Here is a 24,240-nt window from a genome sequence, read left to right on the forward strand (position 1 = left end):
GATATTATAATAAAATAATTAAAATTGAAAAATCAGAAGTAGATCTTTTACTTTCAACAGTAATTTTCGATCTATCACGAATATTCGATCTATCACGAATATCATTTTACATTAAATTCATGTTCCTACATGTAAGATAATAACATGTGATAAAAATACTTTATCATTCATTTAAAAAGTGATAGCTTATTAATCAAATGATTTTGAAAAAATTCAAAATTTATATCCACAAACAAAATTGATGAATTTAAAATCCATAATCAAATTTTATGGAATAAATATGTAACAATCCAATATATTCTTAAAATATAAAAATTCTCAAATCAGAAAATTTATCACCAAATTGCATATATTGACTAATAGAATAGATTCATAAAATTTGTAGATCTTATTTTATATCATCAAAATAATTTATGTGAATCAAAAAGCATGCAAGAGTTTTTCACAATTTAGTTTAAACAAATACAAACTTAATTTACCAAAAATAAATTAGTTCAATAAATAAATAAAATGACTTGAATTTAGTCATAAATCAACCCATTGACATCATCATGTATATGTAGAGCCGTCAATTTGGGTTAGGTCCGCCGGGTCGGCCCGACCCGCCACACAATTTAAGTGGGTTGGGTTGACATTTTTTCAACCCAACAAAAGGTGGGCCTAGATGGGCCAACCCGCCAAGGCCCGCGACTCGCGCGGGTTGGCCCGCCGCGGGCCTAGAGGATTAATAATTTATTTTTATTTTTATTATGATATATGTATTTTTTAATAAAAGTTATGATTTTTTTTATTAATTACTTTATATAAAATTTACACACATGAAATCAATAATTTAAATTTTTATTAATATATTTCTATTAAGATTTATTTATGAAATGATATTTATAATTAATTATAAATTTTTTTATTTATTTTTATTTGTCGTGAGCCAACCCGCGGGCTGACCACCTTGGGTTGGGTTGGGCTGAGGATTTCAATCAATTGTCTATGCAGTTCATCATTGAACATCAAGTCGCTATTCATAAAAATAGTGACAAATAATAGATCATGCTTCTTCTAGAGCTTAAGAACAAATATATGATTTGAATCAATATCAAGTCAATATTTTTTTATATATATCACACATATATCTTTAATAATCTTTTCTTATTGGATATTGACAATTTTAGATCATATATCGATATTCTTTGGAAAATTGTACTAAATTTCTTTATTCATAAGATCCTCAACAACCAAAAGAACATCAAATTATATTTTTCGAGAATATTTCCAAATCTTGGAACTTATATTAATATTCTTCATGAATATTATCAAATCTTGGATTTTTTTTATCAATTTTTCAATATTGATATATTTTGACATGAGATCAATTTTCTCAATGATATTTGTAGATATTTGATATCATATCAGATATCAATCATGATTTCTTCACTTTCTCAATATACGAAATCATATATCACATCTTTATTATGAATCTATTCAGATTCTCAATATATTATATTATAACTAAGAATATCTTTAGATTCTCAATATATTTGATCTTATATAATATTGAATATCTCAATATTCAATATATTATATCATGATCATGAATATCTTTCGATATATCAAAATTGTAATCATGAATCTCTCAAAATTCTCAATATATTATATCATGATCATGAATTTTTTCAAATTCTCAATATAAAATCATGTTGTGCTACTTTATAGTCATCAACATATTCATGATATTTCATGGGCACCAATATCAATTATTTTCATTGTGCTACTTCTAGAGCACCAATGAATATCTCTTTGTGCTACTTCTAGAGCACCAATGAATATCTCTCATAAATTTGAGTATTGACAACACGTTGTGCTATTCCAATAGCATCAATAAAACGAGAATTATTTTCATTCTCAGTTGGTTACAGCATCGTGCTGATAACGTGTTATAAATCATAAAAGAATAAGAGAGATGAGTAGAGAGAATTCATGAGAGAAGAGAGAATTCATATGAGTCAATACTCAGGTGCAAATTTCATTGAACTCAATCACCCCTATTTATAGGAAAAAATTACAATATACAAATCTGTACAAATATTATCTTTACATATTTATTTTGATCACATATTTTAATAAGATAATCATCTATAATAATAATATATTTATAACAATTGCTTTATTATTTAAATAATGAGTAATCACCCTCTCTCCTCATTTTCATTAGTATTGCTTTATATACATATTATTTGATTTTATTGCTTTATTAAAATAGTTTTAAGTTAGATTCTTTTTACCTGACCATCTCTTTATTAAAAAATGTTTCAAAAAAATATAAACAATAGTTTCAAATTTCAAGCATATGCATAATGTAAACCAAATAATATAGGTTGAAGATGAAACAATGTTTAAAGTTGGACCTGGCCACGGGCCGAGTCTGGGTCAACAAAATTCTAACCCTTAACCGGCTTGCTCGTGACTGATTACGGTCCAGATCATGCAACCGACAGTCTGGTTCCGGGTCCGAGCCGACTTCTTATTTTGTTAAAAAAAAAATTAAATACATATTTAAATAATAAAAAATAAAAAAAAAGTTTTGCACAATTAAATTTATAAAAACTCTATCAAATATTTAATTATCTCAATAAAAAATCTATTACATTTATTAAATAAAAAATATATAATATTTCAATTTTCAACGTCTTATATAAAAAATATATTACATTTCATTATATTCAATCACACTAAATCGAATTTCATTATATATATAATATTTCAATTTTCAATATCTTATATAAAAAATTTATTACACTTTATAGATTTGATTATATATTATATATAATTTTTTTATTAAAGAAATGGACTGACCCGTTGGGTCAACCCGGCCCAACCTGGTGGGTCAGACCAGCCGGTCCAGACCCGGCGGGTCGACAGGTTTGATAACTGTAAACCGTTACCGGACCGCCTAATGTACGGTCCGGTCACGGTTCCAGTCAAACTTGACCACGGGCCGGGTCCAGTTAGACCCGACCCTTGGCCAGGTCTAGTTAAAGCCACACTGGGCAGGGGGAACGGGTTGTGTGGCACTCAAATTTGCTCATTGCCAAGAAAGGCCAATGCATTGTGCTGCAATTTATCCAAGAACAAATAAATATATTGATTAACTTGACAAACATACAGCTACTTTAGGCAACTAAAGAAGGGAAAATCTTGATTTAAAAGTGAAGCGAGGCCATGAAATCCCATAAATAAGCAAAAAAAATATCAAATGATATCACCACTGAGAGTATAGAAGTCACGGTTTCTGCTGATGTCCCCCTCTACGATAAAATCAGAGATACCTACAATGCCCTGGTAATGGATGATCAATTCTGGAGCAGGACGATTATCTTTCTCGTTGGGAGCTGGACAAATCTTGAATAATTTGTCGTTCCTGCATTTTCAGTGACAGGAAGAATATCAAAAAAAAAAAAAAAAAAGAACCACTCGTTTTATTTGTGTGAAAGTGAAATTTCAGGTGATCATGGTTGTAAGCCATACATCATGAGAGAGGAAGTTTTCTGCCTCCAGCATGTGTATCACATGACCCACTTTCGGTCTCTTCTGAGCATCAGGATCCACGCATCGAAGGGCTACCAAAATAACTCGTTTCAGCACCTTTGAAGCAGGCCTTTTGGGAAGTTTAGGATCGACTACTTCCTCAGATTTCCGGTTCCCAACCATCATCTTCAGCCAATCAATCAGATTGACCTGCAATTTTTAGTCATAAGCAATGATTAGAAGTTAATTACCTCACGAAGTAAGAAAAAAAAGAGATTTTCTTGATGTTAAAACACAAAGCTAACCTCTTCCTTAGGGCGACTGTAGTCAACAGGAGATCTTCCTGTTATAATTTCCATAATCAATATTCCAAAGCTGTACATGTCACTCTTCTCATTCAGCATACCAGTGCAAGCATATTCCGGAGCAACATAACTAGTACACCGCAAATAAATAGGTCAGTTTACTGCCCAACTACAGAATGACGAAACATATAATGTTTGTGATTGTGTGTATATGTTCTGCAAAATTAACTGACCCAAATGTTCCCATCACACGAGTTGTCACATAAGTGCTGTCCGAGTTCAGTAGTTTTGCAAGACCAAAATCTGACAACTTGGGATTCCATTGACGATCGAGCAGTATGTTACTGGACTTGACGTCACGATGAACAACCTTTGGTTCCAGACCCTCGTGGAGATAAGCCAAGCTGCAACAAAGATGTATAAGCAATTAAAAAGTAATGCAATGCTGTAGCATTATACCAAATAATCTTTATCATACCCTTTGGCTGTTCCTATAATGATGTTCATACGGATCTCCCATGTTAAAGGGCTGATTTCTCCAATATCACCGTGAAGCCACCGGTCCAAATTTCCATTATCCACATATTCATAGACAAGCATCCTACATGGAGGGGAAAAAAAAGCAAAAATTAAAAAGTAATCAACAATTGATAACTTTTTTTTTGTGACAAAAACAATCGATACTTAAAAGAATAGGAGTAATTGAATATTGAAATGAAATATCTTTACCGGTAAGCTCCTTCAACACAGTACCCCAACAACCTAACAAGATTCTTGTGTCTAACACGTCCAATTGCTTCCACCTCCACTTTGAACTCTTTCTCAGCTTGACCCCTGAAAGCACACGAGATAAAGCTCACGATGGATAAAACTAACCTACAGAGAGTTTTAGTCAAAAAGGCAAAGCTTTCTTCAGCAAGAAGAAAGGAAAATTCCCTCAAAATAACTAACAAATCATGTCCGTTTAACTACACAATTAGCAAGGCAAATATGAAAGAAATGAAAACAGAAGGGCATAAAAAAATTAACATACTTGCAATTCAACAAATTCTTTATTGCAATTCTTGTGTTATCAACCAACACGCCATAATAGACGATACCATATCCACCTTCACCAATAACATTCTCATCAGACAACCCATTTGAGGCAGCCTCGAGCTCTCGTAAAGTATACCATTTCCCCCAGCCCAAATGTGACACCTCGGGCAAGGATCCACTGCCTCCAACCGACCAAGTTTCCGACCCACATGTAGCTCTGCTCTCACCACTAGATGGTCCTCTATCAGAAAACACAACTTTGTGTTCTACCTTCCCAATATCCACATGTATCTCCGGAATCGCCTGAAAGAATAAAAAGAAAAGGAAATCAATTGATACCACTATTTGTAAAGGGACTAGAAAACAATCCAATTGTAAATAATCCAAGTTATCGTTTCATTCAGTTACCAAGAATGGAGATCAACAATTATTTCCTTTCAAAGATCCGTTTAACTTCGCATGACAACATTATTAACTTTCTCGAGCAGCAAGATGATAACTTTTATTACAGATAACACACTTCCTAGTTCCTATACACGCAAACACTGAAATACACAATTACACCTGAGCGAAGACTGGTTTTTTATCAGGAGCAGCGTTATGAACTATCTCCTGGATTTCCTTGGACACAACCGGGGTGATCTCTCCTCCACCTTTGCGAGAGAGCTTGGCCGCCGCCGCCGCCTTTCTACTTCTACAGCGGCGATAGGCGGTGAAGCATAGAGACAAAAGGAAGAGGATGAGCACAATCACCACTCCGATGACTATTCCAATCACCACCGAGAGATGCAGCCCAAAGACGGAGGTTTTCTTCGACAGCTCAGTATCGACGATCGCCGCATCGTACACTGACATCTCGCTCCGAAAAATCAAATGCGCGAAGCAATTAAACTCGTAGCATCCAAACAGGGCAGATGGAGTCAAAGTACGCGAATCCCGATTCTCAGATTTGCTGAAAAAGAGTAAATCAACCAAAATTAGTGCGCTAATTACTTCAAATTGGACGTGTTCATCGGCGGTGAATGATGAATGAATGGGTGCGGACTGCGGAGTGAGTGAGCTTAATTTGAGTGACTTTTGCCGGGCCCCACTTCAAACGGTAGGATGGGATCCGGATCCTAGATCCTATGGTAAAGATTCGGGTTGAACGGGTACCCGACCCGACTTCTTTTAAGTAGATTTGAGTAAGTGGTGTGTATATACCGTATAGCATGAGGAAAGCATAAGGCTTCGTTTGGTAGTCTTTATTATTAATATGTATATAAATTATACTATTAAATTACATCTTTTTTTTATATTATTTATTCATCAATTAATTATTTATTTTACATAAATCAAATCATCAATTATTTGTCTTACATCAATCAAATCATTTAATTTAAATTACTATATTACCCCTTATAAATAATATTATTCATATTTTATTTATTGTTAAAAGGATAAAATGGTAATTTGTCATTTTTTAATATAAAATTTTATCAATCAAGTCAATAAATTATAATTCATCAATCAAATATTATATTCACTATCATTTTTTATTTTTTTTATTACATTATATTACTTATCTATATGTTATTTATCTCATCATACCTACCAAGTTATAGTTTAGTTGGGATTTATTTAACTAAATAACCCTTGTTTGATCATGATTTGGAAATATAACCTTCTCAATTTTTTTCTTTGTTCTGTTTTTGCATTTCCTTTGTATTTGAAGGTCATTTTGCAAATTTTTTTTGAAAAAAGATCATAAATCAAAAAATTTCGTTGACCAAGATCATTTTTCAAACTCTCTCTACCAAGTTGTACCTAACTGTATAAGTCATCCCATTAGTTTGCTAGTTTTTTTTTTAACGACGGGACTTGCGGTCACTCTATTTTTTGGTGTACATTTATAATATCTCGTGAATAAAATAATCGTTTGTAAATCACGCTAAAAAATCTAGGTAAAATGAACTTGTCCGAAAAGATTTGGTGCGAGTTGTTTTTTTCACACTTTCAAGTATCTAAAAATTATGATATCATGAATTTTTTATGTAAATAAATAGTTTTTTTTTTTCAAGTTCCGTATCTTTGGATTTTTTGTTTTATTTTATTATAAATATAGCATATAAAAATTTAAAATGTCAAAATATAATACGTATAACTAACTAAAAGGTGGTTGAACCCATTGGGGGTTGGCTAGGGTGGTTGAAAGTTGAAACCCATTGGGGGTTGGCTGGGTGGCTCAATCTTAATTCTTAATTCAAAAACAAAAAACAAAAAACAAAAAACAAAAAACAAAAAGGCAACGGAATATTGAAAAAGAAAAAGCATTAAGGTTTTAGGTGCTTTTAAAAATAGTGGCAATGAATAAACTTTAAATTACATAAAGCTAAGAAAATATCGTTGGCCAAGAAACTTTTGTAACAACTAAGTTAATAATAAACTCCTTAAAAAAAACTAAGTTAATAATAATATCTATAGTATATATACTTTCATGCGTTCAATAAATTTTCACATCAAATGATTTACCTCGAATCGATAATCACGAACCAATTTTTTTAATACATCGAGCCGAGTCATTCCAAAATATTTCTGTATATCAAAGAAAACATGTGAGATGAATTCACCCGAAGGCGAATCCACTCCGATGCTCAAGTTAGTATAGAAATCCAATAGAAAAAGATGTATGGAAATTGCATGCGATGTCAAACATGTAAAAGACGTGTAAAAACATAAATAAGATGTGCATGAAAAGAGTGGAAGACATTATGTAAAAAATACAATTTTCCTCTTAATAAGGCTTAGAGATCATTATTTATAGGAAGAATACAACTACATTTATGCATATTTATTCAATATTATGATATATATATCTAAAATATAAATAAAAATATGATAGGTTTTTTATCATATCATCGTACTCTATGATTAAAAATCAGATTCCTATTTCAACTTGGATCTTCCAAAATACATCGATTTATTTTTCTTAAAAAGAACGCATTTTAATAAGAACGCATGCTTTGTGTGCTAAAAATGGGTATTATATTATAAAATCAAGGCGAGCAAGAGAAACATGCACAAATCTAAGCGTAAAATGTCAAGTGATAGTGATAGATAATTTATTTTCTTAGCATCCAAATTATGTAATATTTTTAGAATTAGAATAAGATTATTTGTCCAAAACTTCATGACTTTTCCATGCTCTATTAGGTTTACTAAAGTCTGGAGGGCAATCAATTCTCACAATGGAGCAATACAAGAATGCAACTAACTTTGCAGACAGGACAGCACTTTGTACCCTATCCATAAAGTTTAACCGAATTCGCGGCACACTTTTAATAATCCCTTAATTAATTTATGATCGTGAAACGATCTCACGTATTCATATCCTTTTATTACCTCGTTTCATGTGTAAGGTAATATTGATTATTCAGCGTCCTTTCTATCAAAGGATACTAATCTATCAACGGTTCGAATGTGATTTTGATTTACTATTTTACCTTCCAAAAATTAATACTTGATAAATTAACCATCTTTAGTCGAAATGTCTTATGGTACGGTGGTACCATTCTTATCATAACTAATAATTTATTGGAATTACAGATATTACTATTGTCGTACTTCATTAAATATAATCTATCGTTACTTATTTTTAAAATTTTAAATATAACTAAATTTAATATCTCATTTTTTCTTATCAAATCCAAAAGTCAGTTTATGTTGTGAACTTTCCAAATTATGACAAAAATTTCTTAGTGGTCATTGATTATTTGATTACGTTGATACGCGTTACATTGATTATTTGATTGTGTTGCGTTCGTTACAGTAGGTATATAAACAAACCAAATCGATTCAAATATGAAAAAGATTTTAAGACTTAAATTAGTTAGAGTTGAACTCGCATTCGATTCAAAACTCGAAAATTTTAATATTTTTTGTTCAAATTTAGAAAGTGTATTGGTTCTAAATTTTTAATTATTTTTGTGTACTTTAAAAGTTTAGAATTATTCAATCTAGATTTTTATATACTCCATAAAAGTTTAATGATATTCAAGATGAGTTTTAAAAAGTCATGTGGTATTCAAACTTGACTTTTAAAAACTCTATAAAAATCTAGAGGTATTCAAAATATCAATAGAATTTTAAAAATTTCATAGAATTCTAATAAGTACAATAATTAAAGTTTAAAGTATAATAATAAAAAGTCAATAATTGTTTTTCATTCAACCGAAAGATTTGATTTAAATTTAATTCAAACTCACACACTTTTTTTTTCATTTCTATTAAAATATTCGCTATACTAACACTAGTTTCATACATACTAATTATATTAAAAATAATATTATATACAAACATATTTTTTATTTCTAAATAAAATAAAAATTTTATCATTAATAATTTTTTGAATTTTAATTACAAAATTTCACTGAATTTAAAATCATATTTATTAAAAATTTAAAATAAATATTATAATACAAGACAAAAAATTATAATATTTTATTGATCATAAATTGAAAATAATAATAATTATTAATTATTTATTTTATAAAATTTGATGTTTTAATTATTTTCTATAATTTTTTTTAATATGTAGCTTAATTTTTATTATAACTCAATTTTTTTTATAATGAATTGATTCGCTTTAATATATATATATATATATATATATATATATATATATATATAATATGTATATAATTGACATATATTGACTTGATATATTGATGTGGTTTAGAAATTTATTAACACGAACCTCTGTTTGTATTATATAAATAATGATACTATATAAAATTAAATATATTCAAATTTTATAGAGTTATATTAATTTTTTAATTACAATAAATTTAATACTATTTATCGATTTTTGTAAATCAAATTGATAAGTAACAATTATTTGCATTGATAGTAAAAATACTTTAAAAAAATAGATTATTTTAAAATTACAAATAGAAGTTATTGACACTCGATTAATAATTCTAATAAATAAATAAATAAATAAATAAGCAAAATCATGAATTACAAAATTTATAGGGTTCTAGAAAAAATTTACAAATGTCAATAAAAATCATAAAAAACAAATATGCAAAATTCTTTGAAAATCTTTAAAAGTTGTGAGATTCTTTAATATATGCAAAAATCCACCAACTTCACAAAAATTTGTCATTTAAAAATTCAGTAAATTTCCCAACAAATAGTTTGAATCAAGACAGAGTTCACATTTACTTCGAACCATTCAAATATGTCATAAACTATTTGAAACATACTTTTTTAATATATAATTATATTCCACTATTAATTATTAAACTAACATACTTCGAGCAAAAGAACTTGGACTCGTATTCAACTCTAATTTGATAATTTATACAAATCAAATATCTAATCATAGGCTTACAATTTTCTGTAATGTTTGCAACGGTTTACGCTACATACAAAATGCCTAAAAATATTAGACTCATATTCACCATTTTAATTCAAAACACAATTCTTTCCGTAGTTATCGTCTCGATCTCAAGAACACAACGGAGAAATAAAAGAACAAAAATGAAGACAAGTTCTAGTACCTCTTTGATAATGATGAATAATAAAAGATTAGCAATCGAAATCACAGCTAAGGGATAAAGTACAAACAGCTTCGTGCTAGTTTGCATGATTGCATCATTTAATCTCAAGTCTCCAAGTTTTTGTTCGCAAAATCACAAGCCACATCGTTTCACGAGCCATATCGGGCTCGATGCTACTTGCTTACGGAGTCGATGCTAAGGAATTGAGATGCATATTATAGATTGAGTTCTATCTACCAGAAAGAAATCATGAACAGAGAGAGGAACAAATTCAATATCTTTAGCAGAAGGCGAAAAACAAGGTAAATTCGTTTTACTATGTTCATGAGAGGAGCTATGAAATTCTAATCTGGAAAATTCTGGTCTTTTCAACACCTCTGTTTTTGTGCATCATACTCGAAATTCATTTAACGTGAATGGAAAATTTCTCACAGATTTGACATAGGACACACGATTACATATCATTTGTGGTGATCAGACCACTCTATCATGATGCGTATAGATGGATCCCACTGTCAGCGCTTCGTGCTTAGTCTTCCTTCTTATCGGTTTTGTCGATAGCAGCTAATCTTTCTACTAGGGGAGGATGAGAATAGTGATAAGCAGAGTACCAAGGATCAGTGTTCATGGCTGAAAGGTTCTCTTCCTGTCAAAGAAACCAGCTCGTATAGTTATGCATAGGTATAAAAATAGAGTTCCACATGCCTAGAGCCTAGGTGCGCACCTTGTAGGCTTTTAATGACTACATACGAGTGATAAGGGAAAAAAAAAGGGTTGGGGGGGGGGGGGGGGGGAAGCTTGGACTAAAATTTAACTCTATACAACGGTCATACTTGGGGGTAGTTTATACGAGTGAATGACTTGGCTGTTTTTGCATGCAATGAATTTGAAATAAATGACAAGGGAACCATCGAGTCTCAATTGCAGTTGGTGGGTCTGTAAAAGGTGGCCCAAATACGATTCGAACAATCAGAGGCGTAAAAAAGTATAGCATAATCAATAGCTAAATCTCTTTTAGAAGAGTAGAGACCTCAAAATAAATTAAGCCAATTGAAACATTGTTAGCATTACCACCGTGACAAATCCCCACCCAGGAAACTGAAAGCTTGCTCATTGTATATGTTTTCATAACCAGTGAAGTTCCATATAAGTGAGGCTCAATAATAAATAAAAGGGAAAACAAAAGAAATCACCTGCAGTTTGACAAGTGCAGCTCGAAGAGGTGCAGCATACCCAAGTTTCTTGGCAAAAGAATCAGCCTTCAAAAAAGAAACAGGAAGTCAGGATTGACTGATGAATCAACAAACTTGGTACAACAAACATTGAATTTGTTATCCCATAATGATGCACGCCTACATAACAAAAGGTTACCTGGAACTCAAAAGACCGGCTGACTAGGTTAAGTAAGAAGCTCACAATATGCTGCAGAGGAATCACAGTATGCTGCATCGACAAAGACAGATTCAAGACATGTATAGGGTCCTAGCACACTGATAAACTTTATTTCCAAAAGACCAAATTTTCAAATTTGTACAGATAGATAAGCCACATTTGTTCAACTGAATCACTTGCAAAGTGAGTGCTATCATTTATTGCTTTGATACCTGAAATATAACAAGTCCAATAAGGACTGGCTGCGTATCAAATCCAAAACTCTGGAAAAGATCTTTCGAGTTCCTGACAAGTGTGTACCCTCCAAACTGTAACAATGTGAGGACCTGCATCGAAGTTAAAGATGCATCAAAATATCCATATCATTAGGCTTTCAGAGAAGTAACAACACGACGAAACACAAAGCAGACAAATAGCTCGTACATGGACCACAGAGAACATTGTGTCCTCGTGCAAATCAATATTCTATAATCTACAGAAAACTCATGGTAATAGTTATAAGATCCAGCCAATATTTGCTCATGGATACATTCAGGTGACGATAAAATTCCATACAGGTATGATGCAACTTAGTACAAGAAGGATTTTTCTGTAGAGATTACCCAAACCACAATTCTCTTTAGCATGATTAATGTAAAAACGAGGGCACGGCGATCAGTATTTGATATGTGAACCGCAACTCACACTAAAACACAATTAGCTACATCTACAACTACTGTAATACCTGAACTGCAATGAAGGAATACATGGTATGACTTAGCTTCCAGTGACCCAGCTCATGGGCAATCACGGCTACAATTTCCTCGTCATCTTTGCACTGCATTGAATCAGTCAAGAAGTGAATTATCAGAAAACAAAAGGTAAATGACTATAGCATCTAACTTCAAACAGATGCTGGACCAGTGACCACTGCAAAAATCAAAAGACAGCTCGAAAACAGAATGATCATTCACATTCAAACATTACGTCACTTTCAGCATCGAACAAGCTTAATGATCACCTGGCCATGTCAACTTAAATATGCACAGGAAATAGAGTCCACATAAAAATATATTGGCCCTGTTTGTTGCACTTCCGAACAGAGATTTCTCTCACCGAAAGTTCATAGCAATTTGATTTAATACTCCTATGAAATCAACGTCACAGCCCTCACTAGTCACTCACTACCACCTTGTCATTACCAATATCACTTCATCATTTCCGATAACCAGACAACACAAATACAATTTTCAGATTCAAAAATCTCATTCACTTCAACACACTAAAAAAAAATCAAACAAAATAACAGAAGATCGCATCAAGCATAAAATTTTATACTACACGTGTTTAAAAATATTTCAAAAACTCTTCTCAAAATTTTCATAATGGAGTATAGAAAAACAGAAAGCCCAACCAAATGCTACCAGTATTGCTAAAACTCAGTCCATGGTTCATCATATGTACAAGATCCAACTATCTGCCACGCTGTAGGCTAAAAGGGTCACTGGAATTAGTGATTACGTTTTCACTCTTAAAAATTCATGTTTTCCGTTTGACAAATACCAGAAGTCTATCATATCATTGTCAACACTGTTCGTTTTTGTACATGTTACAACTCAAATGCAGCCGGGCTACAAAAAGATGACAGCATAAGAACAATTATGACTCCGCTGATCAGTCTCACTAAACATTCCCCACAAGTAAAATGGCTTCTATCAACATAACAATGATTCATCAAAAGTAGATGCTGCTCAAGAATAAATTTGATATCAGTGTTTAGGCATTAAATTCGGATTTTACAATAATGTAGCCATCAAATCATAGACAAAAAAATTACTGTATAAGGTACATTTGTTTGAGTTGATGTGAATGTTACGCAACTTTAAACACTCGAAATATTCGTCATCATATATCATTACGGTTTTCAAAAACTTCAGAATTTTCCATTTGTAAGTCAATATTAATTTGACCAGAACAGACGTTCAAATCAGTGCCAAGAAGCCAATACTTTGCTGTCTAGCTCAAGTCATGTGCGTGACATTTCCTATCATGACCATGATATATAAGATATCGAAAATGTCAAAATTTTGGCCAAACCCATGTTGTTCAGTCTGGCGAGACTGTTAACTGGACAACAGTGTCATGAGGAAATGAGCAGTCCTGAAGCATGAAATTATGAGAAGAAAATAAAAATATCTGACAAAGGAGACATTGCAGAAAATGAAATAGTCAGGATGCAATTAGGTTCTACGGATGAGAAATCTTCCATAATTAAAGGGACAAATTTTAGAGTTGAATGAAGACTCGTATGGATTGAAAGAAGACTGATTGGCTACTGAATGCACAATATTAACAGTCCAAGAAACAATTCTACGGTTCTACTTTTAATTCAACATCCATACAACGTTATTTTATTATTTTTGGTTGGTGACGACTTCCACACAAGTGAGGAGACATTTGGGTTAATCCTTCCTCTTCTCCATGTTTTATTTATTTGAGGGGTTTTCAATATGTTTCCAGACAAGTAGAGTTTTCAGAGAATCGATGAAGACTACACTGAATTTTTATCGCTATTTGATTGATATTTAACTTCGATTTATATTTCATTCTTTGTTCTTATAAATATGGCATCTCTTCTTGAACATGTTCTTCCATTAGTCATCTAAGACATGTTGGTTGTGCACATCATGCTAGATCGGTTAGCACTTTTGGATGAATGAGTAAATTTGTGATGCACACACCAACCTACGGACCATTTAATTGGTTGTGTGAGTAATACCTATACTGATTGAGTCTTCAAATAACTAATTAAGCTACAGACAATAAATGAATAGTTACTTAAAAATACATAGTCACAACCAAACACCAAAAACATTTGTCAAATTTTAGTTTAATACAAAACCTTGAAATTGTAGTAGTAAATTTAAAAGGAACACCAGTTCAATGAACGGTGAGTGTGTCCGAATTAAAGTTGCATATGGGAGGTCCACATACCTGCTGAATCAGCGTGTCATAAAGTACAATCCGCTTGTTGTTAAAAAATCCATACATGTATGCCTGAAGAAAATGTTTAACATTAGACAAGTCCAGAAGATAAGCTTCGGAAGATGGAAAGGACATGAAGACCGAACAAAAAGCATGAAAAATAAATAAATATCAAATGAGTCAAACAGAAAAACTTCCTCTTGTAAGTTCGTAACGCTACATACTGTAAACCATTTCAGCTTTCTCTGTTGAACTATTATAAAAATCCAATAGTCATTTCTATAACCATCAAAACGAGAATTGTTCTTCCATGCAATAATTTTTCATACAAATTAGAACCATTAATTGAACGACCTGATACACAAACTAATTCCTCTTTGTTTCCTCACTCCATGGATCATGAACACCACTTGTCTATGCTAAAGACCCGGAAAAAAGGCATGATCCAAGAAGGGTGTAAATGAGTTAAGCTAAGCAACTCGGTGAAACCTCGACTCAACTGACCGAGCTCGAGTCGAGTTCTAGTAGCAAGTATTTCTTTCAAGTCAAATTCAATTATTTGTACTCGAGTAGCTCGTGAGCTACTCAAGTACTAAATATATATATATATATTATATTAATGAGAAATATGAAAAATTAAGAATAATTTTGTCGATACATATCCAAATCCGAATTCGAGCTCAAGCTAATGATCTATATGCTAGAATTCAAAATTTCGAGCTTTTCAAGCTTGAGCTCGGCAGCTCAATATATACACGAGTCGATTTCGAGTTTGAAATAGATTACTCGATCGAGCTCGAGTAGCAAAATTTTAAATCGAGTCAAGCTTGAGTAGTATGGTACTCGAGCTCGATCAGGCTCGTTTGCACCCCTAGATCCAACAAAGTAAAAAATTGATAAAAGGGAACTTTTTACAAACATCAATCTTCAAGTCCATTTCATATATTTGAAGAGTCTTAAGAAGATCAGTGCTATGAAAAACTTGGAGGTTTCACGAATGATGGGTTTATGTACTTCTACATGCAAACAGGAAAGGAAGAGAACAAAAGAGTTCTCACATTACTATGGCTTGACCTTGTAGATCCATCAACAACAAATAATTTCTTCAAGGGAAATTTCAGTGATGAAGCAAGTGTCTCAATCTTGTTCCTAAGAGTTCCATCTGGAAGCTGCTTGTTCACCAAAAAAGAGAGAGAAGCATTATACAAGCAGCAAATCTTCTATTCAGCAGATGACCTTATACAAAATCAATATTGATTCTTTATCCTGAAAATTCCTACAACTTACAGTAGTGAATTTGTTGAACAGGGGAGCTATCAGAATTGGATAAATGGTCATCATCACAAGAGATACGACAAGCATAAATGCCCACAGATATATGGCCAAGTACGGACCTCCTTTCTGCATCCAAACACATCACTGTCGATCAGCAATAACATGAAGAGCGGAAGCAGATTAAAAGACAGTCAAAAGAGTGAAAAGCATTTTGAAACACTTCATGAAAATTAATGGAAGAAGGTATAAATTATGATGCAACATCCAGATAATGGTCACCCTTGAGCTGACAACATTTAAATGCTACAAATTGAATGACCTGAACTATAAAAATGATGGCAGCCACAATAGGTGGACCAATCACTACAGCCAAGACAATTCCTTTTATCATATCCCTTATGAATAACCATATTGTTTGCTGCAAAATGGAAAAAACAAAGAAGTTTAGAAAAAAGAACTATAATTCATATGAACAGAGAACATGACCAAGGGGTCAGAAAAATGAACACCTTGTTGAAACCATGGCGGGCTTCAATCACAAAGGTTGAGTATAAAGAAAATGGTAAGTCAGTTAACTGCATGGGGATTTTAAAACAAAAGGTTAGAAAAAAGCACAAGATAAAATAATATATTTCAAAAATAATAGTGATCAATGGAAGTGCAAGCAACTGCGGTTGATTGACAGTTATTAACTTTCAGAGTGAAAAGGGGAACTCAAGTATTGTGTGTACCTGCGACCAAAACATTACACCAGCTAAAAACGCAAGAGTGTGCAGTATCTCATTTTCTGCATTGAGACCAGCATACAGCAAAAATTCTCCAGACCTCTGCAATCAAGAGAAACCTAAGAAAGCATGATGACGATGCCAACCGATTGATCGAGTCAGCTGTAAATTCAATATCAATGTAGAAAGCCTGAGACAACAACATACCTTCCAAAACCAGGGCAATAACCCATAGGATAAGATTGCAGAGTCCATAAGTATGGTTACAAATTCATGAACAAAATGGAAATGGCTGAAAAAAAGAAGCAAAAGTAATAAAATACACATTTAGGAAGTCAAACAAGTATATAGATACTTGAACTGAAAATATCCTCACTAAAAAAAGTCACCACAACCTTTTGTCGATACTGTAAGCACGAGATTTTTCAAACTTTTCCTGGCTGATTACTCCAACCAAAGGCTTCGGTAGAGTTGGCAACTTAAGAGCAGTATGTTGCCGTAAATCAAGATAAGTCTCAAAAATATACACCAGTATCATGAAACCTGAAGAGTTGAAGAGCTAAATGAGAACAAAGAGCACAGGTCAAGGGATATGGCAGCCCCATTCCTAGCTTTCATCACCAAAAAGACTGCAGCACATTTCTACCATTACAAATAAAATATTGTCATTCACATTTCTACCATTCTCGTTCTGCTCCTGCACAATCATTCCCATTCACACTAGAATGAGAGCACCAGCATACCGTACGACACTTACTCATTCCATAGTACTCAGCGGCACATTTCCATTAATTTAATTATCAAGCACATTTTCCGAAGGTTCTACCCAATTACAATTTCAAATAAATTTCTTCCCATTTCAATTCCAAAACCCACCAGAGAAAACAACCCCTTGAGAAAATTATGAAGTCATTAAAAACCCTAAAACCCACACATATTCAAGAACGCACTCGAAATATTACACCACCGGGAAAATCTTGAAAAACCACACCCGCCTGTGCAAAAGCAAACAACTGACTAGAGAAACTAAATCATATCACAAGACAAAAAAACATAGATACCAACTCACTCGCTCATGAAAAAATCCAACAAAAAATTCAAGAAAACACAATAACACGATTACAAAATTGCAAGTTTACACTTCCGCCGATGGGCGGGCGTGAGGAGTTTATCCAATTATATTCAAACGAAACATACCAACGACCGCTTCCATGTAAGGAAACGCCATTGCAGAGTGGCTTTGTTGGGAAGGAATAGGGGTTTTGGGAGATGGCTTTGGAAAGACGTTCTTTGAAATATGGCAGGCAATTAGAGTTGGTTGAATATTTCTCAATGTTTAGCTTTGCTTTATTATAATATATATATATATAATAAATTGTATAGTTTATTATTTTAACATTACTAATTTCTATCAAATAAATACAAACAAATTTGTATCTTTTGATTTTTCATAATATATTTCCGACATAACTATTGCGAATAAATTCGATTAAAAAAAATTCTAACTTGAAATCGGAAAAAATATATATAAACAAATAAAATTTGATGACGATAAAACTCGCAACTAGTACCTTGAACCGATAAATCTTTGACTAATTTAATATCTACAAGTCTTTAAGGGTGTTCAAGTTGGTGGAGTAGGTGAACTTTTGACCAGAGATCAAGAGTTCGATTCTCTCTGCCAACAACTTCTTGGATTAGTCTGTCACACAAAACTTGTCTAGTGTGATTTATCTGACTAACCTAGTTTGCTGGCTATTGACAATCTTTGAGCAATAGGCTCACTCGAGAAAGAGTTAATAGCGAAATCGAGCTCTTGAACATTAGCTTCTCATCTTCTTTATTAAATCAGCCATCGGCTCAAAAGTTTGAAAATCGATATTTTTTATTATAATTAGCGAACATCCAAAAATTTTATTTTTGCATTATTTCAATATCCGAATCAATTTTATGAAATTACTTTCGTCTTTTAAATTTAATAACTAGCATTCCGCTGCACACGTTGCGTGTTCGTACAGTTTTTTTTTTTAAAGAAACAAAAAAAAAAATTATAAATATATATATATATTATATATATATATATATAACATTTTCCAGAAAATATTCACAAAAAATATATATATCTTATAAAGTGAGTGTCATTTTTGTAAATAAAATAACATCAACGAACACAGAGTAAGTGTCATTTTGGTAAATAACAAAACATATAATAGCTAAAAAAGAAGAAGTCATATAAAATTACTATTTTGCCTAATAATTTTAGTTTTATTAAAAATTAAGTTATGATATAATGATAATTTTAAATCAAATTTCACTGATAAATTAGAAATTTGTTAATTATAGAGTTTCTACTATAATAATATAGTAAGATAATGGTTGTGAGGAAATTGTCAAATTAATTCAGCTTTTCTTTAAATATTTATGATATAAAATATTATAGATCTTTCATTTATTGAAAAAGAGATACATTATTTATATTTAGAGCAAGTATTTTGTGAAACGATCTCACGAATTTTTATCCGTGAGAAGATTCAACTTTGCTCATACTTAAAATAACAAATAGTATTTTGGAATAAAAATTAATAAATTTACAAGAGATTTATCACACAAATTTGACCTAAAAACAACTCACAAGAATTTGTGCCTTATGTTTAACTCGCCCATGACAATCTATAGCTCAATTTGACCGAATAGTATATTTAATTATTGGAAGATGGTCCATTTTTAAGGCCAGCTAATTTGAAATAGGTCCACCTAAATTTAAGCTCATAATTTTTTTTTAAAAATATATAAATAGTTTATCCAAAATTTATGTGAGACGATTTCATGAGTCAATTTTATGATACAGATATCTTATTTGATCCGACAAATAAAATTTTATTTATTTTTATGTTAAAAGTATTATTTTACACAATAAATATAGTAGCACCTATCTTGCAGGATGAGTCTATGCTACCCCATCTGGGCAGTGCCCGGATGGGGATCAGACGGCTCAATTTCATCTACAATTTGATTTGATCTGCATATGAAATTAGACCGTTAGATCTGGCAGATGGGTACTACACATTTGCCAGCATAGACTCACCCCTTGCAGGATGAGTCTATGCTACCCCATCTGGGCAGTGCCCGGATGGGGATCAGACGGCTCAATTTCATCTACAGGTCAAATCAGATGACCTGATTTGATCTGCAGATGAAATTAGACCGTTAGATCTGGCAGATGGGGTACTACACATTTGCCAGCATAGACTCACCTCTTACAAATATAGATCAATGAAACTGTTTAGTAAGAAACCTTCTAATTAGTTTATAGTTCAAATATTTTTTTTTTTTTGACGGGATAGTTCAAATATTTATAATCTCAAAGTAAACTATCTTTCTACTGTCCAAGTGGCTCATGTTTTCCAAAAATTTCAATCGGGTCGTTGGTGTTTTCAATCATCGGGTAACTCTCGACTCCATTAATATTATTTCATGTACAAATAATAAATCACAAAGTTCGTGTTTTGAATTTTTAGATTATGTGTTTATTTGAATTGACTCATGACGTGAATTTTCTCAAACCGGTATTATTTTTACTTGTGTGATCATACATTCTTTATGATTGTAGTATGTGTTGCATATACTTTAAAAAATAATTTTGCATGTATAAAATATAATCATGTCAAATAAAGTTTTTTTAAATATTTTTTTATATTTTCAATTAATATGATTAAATGCCTTTCATGTTGTCACATTTTAAATAATAACATTTATTTCATATTTGTCTGATGTAATTTAATTAGAAAATGCGATATATACACGTTAAATTACACTTTGAGTTACACACTACACATAAAATTACAAAATTATTCATCCACTTTATTTAAAAAATCTCTTTCCAAAATACATCAAAGATAGTTACGTAATCTGTATGTGTAACTCAACGTGTAATCTTCCATTTACTTGTATCATCACCCAATTTAGGCCCTGTTTGGTATCAAAAGTCAAACCAAAAAAATATTTTTTTAGTTTATAAGATGTTTAGATGATAATTTAAATGTTTAAAAAACACTTTTTTAAATTAAATTTAGAGTTTTTTTAAAAGCAAAAAATTATGACTTAAAAAAATATTTTTTTTAAAAAAAATGTCTGAAGTCCAAACGGACTCTTAATTTTGTCTTTTGATCTTTAAGGAGTCACGGGTATTTGCAGTTTTATTTTTGTTTATTTTTTCTATATATAAAAAAAGCTTGATAAATAGTAAAGATAATGCTCACTTTTTAATACTTCAGCACATAAAACAAAGGCCAGTAATAAACAATATAAATTTAAAGAATAATGTTAAATATATATATATATATATATATATATGCAGGAAAATATCGGAAATATACGCAGTATTTCAAAAGAATATCCTAATGCACAACCAACACACATCAACTAAATCACCTTGATATCGCGCAATAAGCTCTTGGAAGCTATATTTTCTCTTCATACCACCTCTCTGCAATAAGTGGCTTTGCTTCTTACCGCCTGATCACAGCTAATACCTCATGGACTTCCAAGAACATGCAGTTTCATATGCAGAACATGTGCCTCGAGTCGCTTGCTTTACTTACACTTCTCTGATATAGTGACTCATAGGAGATTTAGACGAGAGTGGAGGGGCGTCAAAAGCTGAAAATTCCCTGTAATCCTTCCGAACCTCCCAGAGAATCTCGGCACACTTCCTCATGGAAGGTCTGCTGCGTCGGTGAGGAGCCAAACAACCGAATGCTAATTCAAGAATCTTTTCTAGAGCAAAGCTATTAGCAGGAGATCTTACAAGCCTTGGATCCAAAGTGAGTATTGCCTCTCCACAAGAAAACTTCCTCATGGCCTGCATGCATACGAAGTGTTATCAGAGCACTGAGAAACAAATGTTACCACCCTCTGAAAAAGCTTCAGAACCCGACAATTTGGTTTATGCATAGAGGAAAGAATTCGGTCCGCGGTTTAAGTTTTGTTGCTTGGATATGGTTTCCTACTTTCCCGAACTTCAGCTTTGAGTATAATGGTCTATCCAAAACAGCTAATTGTCTATATCAAACCAAGTCGAAGCATTAGAGAAACCATTTATTCAAAAATTTCACGAAATGGGAAATTTTAGATTCAAGCCCACGAACTCACATTCTGATGAGAGATTTAAGACCCACACTAGCATGATTAAACTGTGCTTGAACGATTATTGTTCACAGATCATTCTGCAATTGCTTTACGATACAATATCCCAATCCCACACCTGTTCATGACGGGGATTTGAAAAATTTTACACGCCAACAAAGATAAATTTATCTGATTTGATTAACTATTCAGCTAAGCAACAGTAGATATGAAGTGTTGATATTGGAGACTCCCTTGCATTGCCTCTTATCATAGAGAGTGCACTCAGGGCCAAATTTTTTAGCACGGTTAAATAGTACTCGACCAACTGTCACTGGTAGTCTGGTACTATGCAATCACTAGTGAACCAGTGGCTGTTTTACTTTTCCATGCAGTATACAGCCAAGTTGGTTATCACGGAAAAACAATAACTATAGACACATGGCAACACAATTATGTAAATGTATTCATCGACAGTAGGGAGAACGGTCATACCCATTTCGCTGTAATGCGCTCCTTCTGCTCTCGCTTTGGTTCAATTGGACGCCTGCCCGAGACAAGCTCCACAAGCAACACGCCAAATGAATAAACGTCACTCTTTTCTGTGAGTTGGTTGGTCTTCAGGTATTCAGGGTCTAAGTAGCCTGCAGTGCCTTTAACTTGGGTTGAAATGTGAGTGGCTCCTGATTCGCCATCAGCTCGTAGTCGTGCAAAACCGAAGTCGGCCACTTTAGCTCGAAGGTTTTCGGTGATGAGAATGTTGGAAGATTTTACGTCTCTGTGAATTATGGGGTGATCTGCACTCATTTTCCAGAAATCGAATGATCTTCGGAAACTTAAAATAATTCGGATTTCCTTTATAAAAATGCAGCAAAAAATTTCACACCTGTGTACATGTGAAGATATGTTACTGCATGAGCCACATCAGTTGCAATCTCTAGCCGCGCAGCAAAATCAAGGCTGTCACCTTTGATGCCTGAATGTAAATCCGATGTTTAGCACTAGAATATGCCCAAAAAAGACAAAGCTCTGAGCATACAGGGATAAGACAAAAACATGTAAGATGATTGAAGGGGTAGAACCGACGATGCAAAACCTGGTAACCACTGGCCTGAAAAGAAGAAAGTCTTACCGTCCAAATGCTCTCTAAGATTTCCATTTGGGACATACTCCACAACAAGGATATTTTCATCTCCATGCTTTAGAAACCCATATAATTTCACAAGATTCAGATGCTCCACTTGTGCTAGGATTTGAACTTCGTTTTGAAATTCAGTTCCCAAATGCTTATCATACACAATCTATGGACAGGAAAGAACCTTAGAAAACACTGGTAAAAAAGGGGATAAAGGTTTCTTAATGATTCCCTGGTTATTTCATATGGAAAGTAAAGACTGAAGAGACAAGCAGATATTCTAACCTTCTTAGCACGTTTAACTGCAACCAAAGTTCCATCTGCAAGTCGACCTTTATACACTGTCCCAAAACCACCTTGTCCAATCTTCAAGGCAGGCGAAAAATTTTTGGTGGCCTTGTTAATATCTTCCATGGTGAATATGACACTTCCAGGTTCTCTCGAGTGAGTTGAATCATTGGAAGAACCATAGATACTCCGTCTCTTGTCACTGCTAGAAGTCGAAGCACCTGATACAGCAAAAATTCCCCTTGATACGGCATACTATTTGAAAAGTTCCTAAAAGGATCCAAGAAAATGAACTAAAGCACTTCAGATTCCACTTATGCATAATATATTATTTTTTCCTGAAATAATTATGAATTATCTTCTCGCCTCATAAAAGTGTATCAAATGACACCTCACTCCGCATAGTGCTTCCCTTCTAAGATATCTAAATCTTCGATCAACCTAGATTAGCACTGGTCGACTACAATTCACTACGGATCACCAAATCAAATTTCGAAAAGCATAACCAAAAATAAAGTCTCGAGTTTCGATTAGGAATTTATCACAAAAATCAATCGCTGATCATGTCTGTACCGGAAGAATCAGAGAACACGTTGCTGGAGCTTTTCGACGGATCAGGAGCGGTGAAGCAGCCAAACAGGGCGTTGGCGATGGAACGTGCGGCGCTCCGGGCGGAGGAGCGCTGGCTACAGGTTGAATAATCGTCGGTAGAGCAGCTTGAGGAGCGAGCCAGCCTCGCCGGTGTGCTTGAGGCGGAGCTCCTCCGTCTACCTTCCGGAAGAGGACTTTTCATGGCCGCGGACAGATCATTTGCGAAGGCGGGGACCCTCGCAATGAATAAACCCAACTTGCTTTGATTTATTTCGTCCAACTGTCCCGGACGCTGACTCGTAACATTCCTGCTTGCTCATTGGTTAACTAAACATGTA

The 24,240-nt window shown here is 33.0% G+C and overlaps 3 protein-coding genes across 3 annotated transcripts; all 3 read right to left on the reverse strand.

Annotated features, from left to right (window-relative positions):
* Window positions 1-3,214: 3,214 nt before the first annotated feature.
* Window positions 3,215-5,864, reverse strand: LOC140880194 (probable serine/threonine-protein kinase At1g01540). Its single transcript, XM_073284410.1, has 8 exons — window positions 5,430-5,864; window positions 4,861-5,168; window positions 4,557-4,661; window positions 4,306-4,428; window positions 4,061-4,231; window positions 3,828-3,957; window positions 3,523-3,732; window positions 3,215-3,415 (listed from the first exon to the last, which is right to left on the reverse strand). Exons 1-8 carry the CDS (start codon window positions 5,718-5,720, stop codon window positions 3,368-3,370), a joined length of 1,386 nt encoding a protein of 461 aa, XP_073140511.1. The 5' UTR covers window positions 5,721-5,864; the 3' UTR covers window positions 3,215-3,367.
* A 4,806-nt stretch (window positions 5,865-10,670) lies between these two features.
* On the reverse strand, window positions 10,671-18,087 carry LOC140879974 (CAAX prenyl protease 1 homolog). The gene is made up of 14 exons (XM_073283978.1): window positions 17,962-18,087; window positions 17,160-17,307; window positions 16,972-17,056; window positions 16,771-16,866; window positions 16,549-16,614; window positions 16,359-16,457; window positions 16,052-16,165; window positions 15,823-15,933; window positions 14,774-14,836; window positions 12,525-12,617; window positions 12,013-12,126; window positions 11,780-11,851; window positions 11,602-11,667; window positions 10,671-11,054 (listed from the first exon to the last, which is right to left on the reverse strand). The coding sequence occupies exons 1-14, from the start codon at window positions 17,990-17,992 to the stop codon at window positions 10,938-10,940; spliced, it is 1,275 nt and encodes a 424-aa protein (XP_073140079.1). The 5' UTR covers window positions 17,993-18,087; the 3' UTR covers window positions 10,671-10,937.
* A 2,955-nt stretch (window positions 18,088-21,042) lies between these two features.
* Window positions 21,043-24,210, reverse strand: LOC140881657 (calmodulin-binding receptor-like cytoplasmic kinase 2). Its single transcript, XM_073287135.1, has 6 exons — window positions 23,885-24,210; window positions 23,309-23,532; window positions 23,021-23,189; window positions 22,775-22,864; window positions 22,384-22,685; window positions 21,043-21,625 (listed from the first exon to the last, which is right to left on the reverse strand). The coding sequence occupies exons 1-6, from the start codon at window positions 24,102-24,104 to the stop codon at window positions 21,362-21,364; spliced, it is 1,269 nt and encodes a 422-aa protein (XP_073143236.1). The 5' UTR covers window positions 24,105-24,210; the 3' UTR covers window positions 21,043-21,361.
* Between the last annotated feature and the right edge of the window lie 30 nt (window positions 24,211-24,240).

The sequence above is a fragment of the Henckelia pumila genome, chromosome 2 (genome assembly GCF_033568475.1).
Source record: "Henckelia pumila isolate YLH828 chromosome 2, ASM3356847v2, whole genome shotgun sequence".
Lineage (NCBI taxonomy): Eukaryota > Viridiplantae > Streptophyta > Magnoliopsida > Lamiales > Gesneriaceae > Henckelia > Henckelia pumila.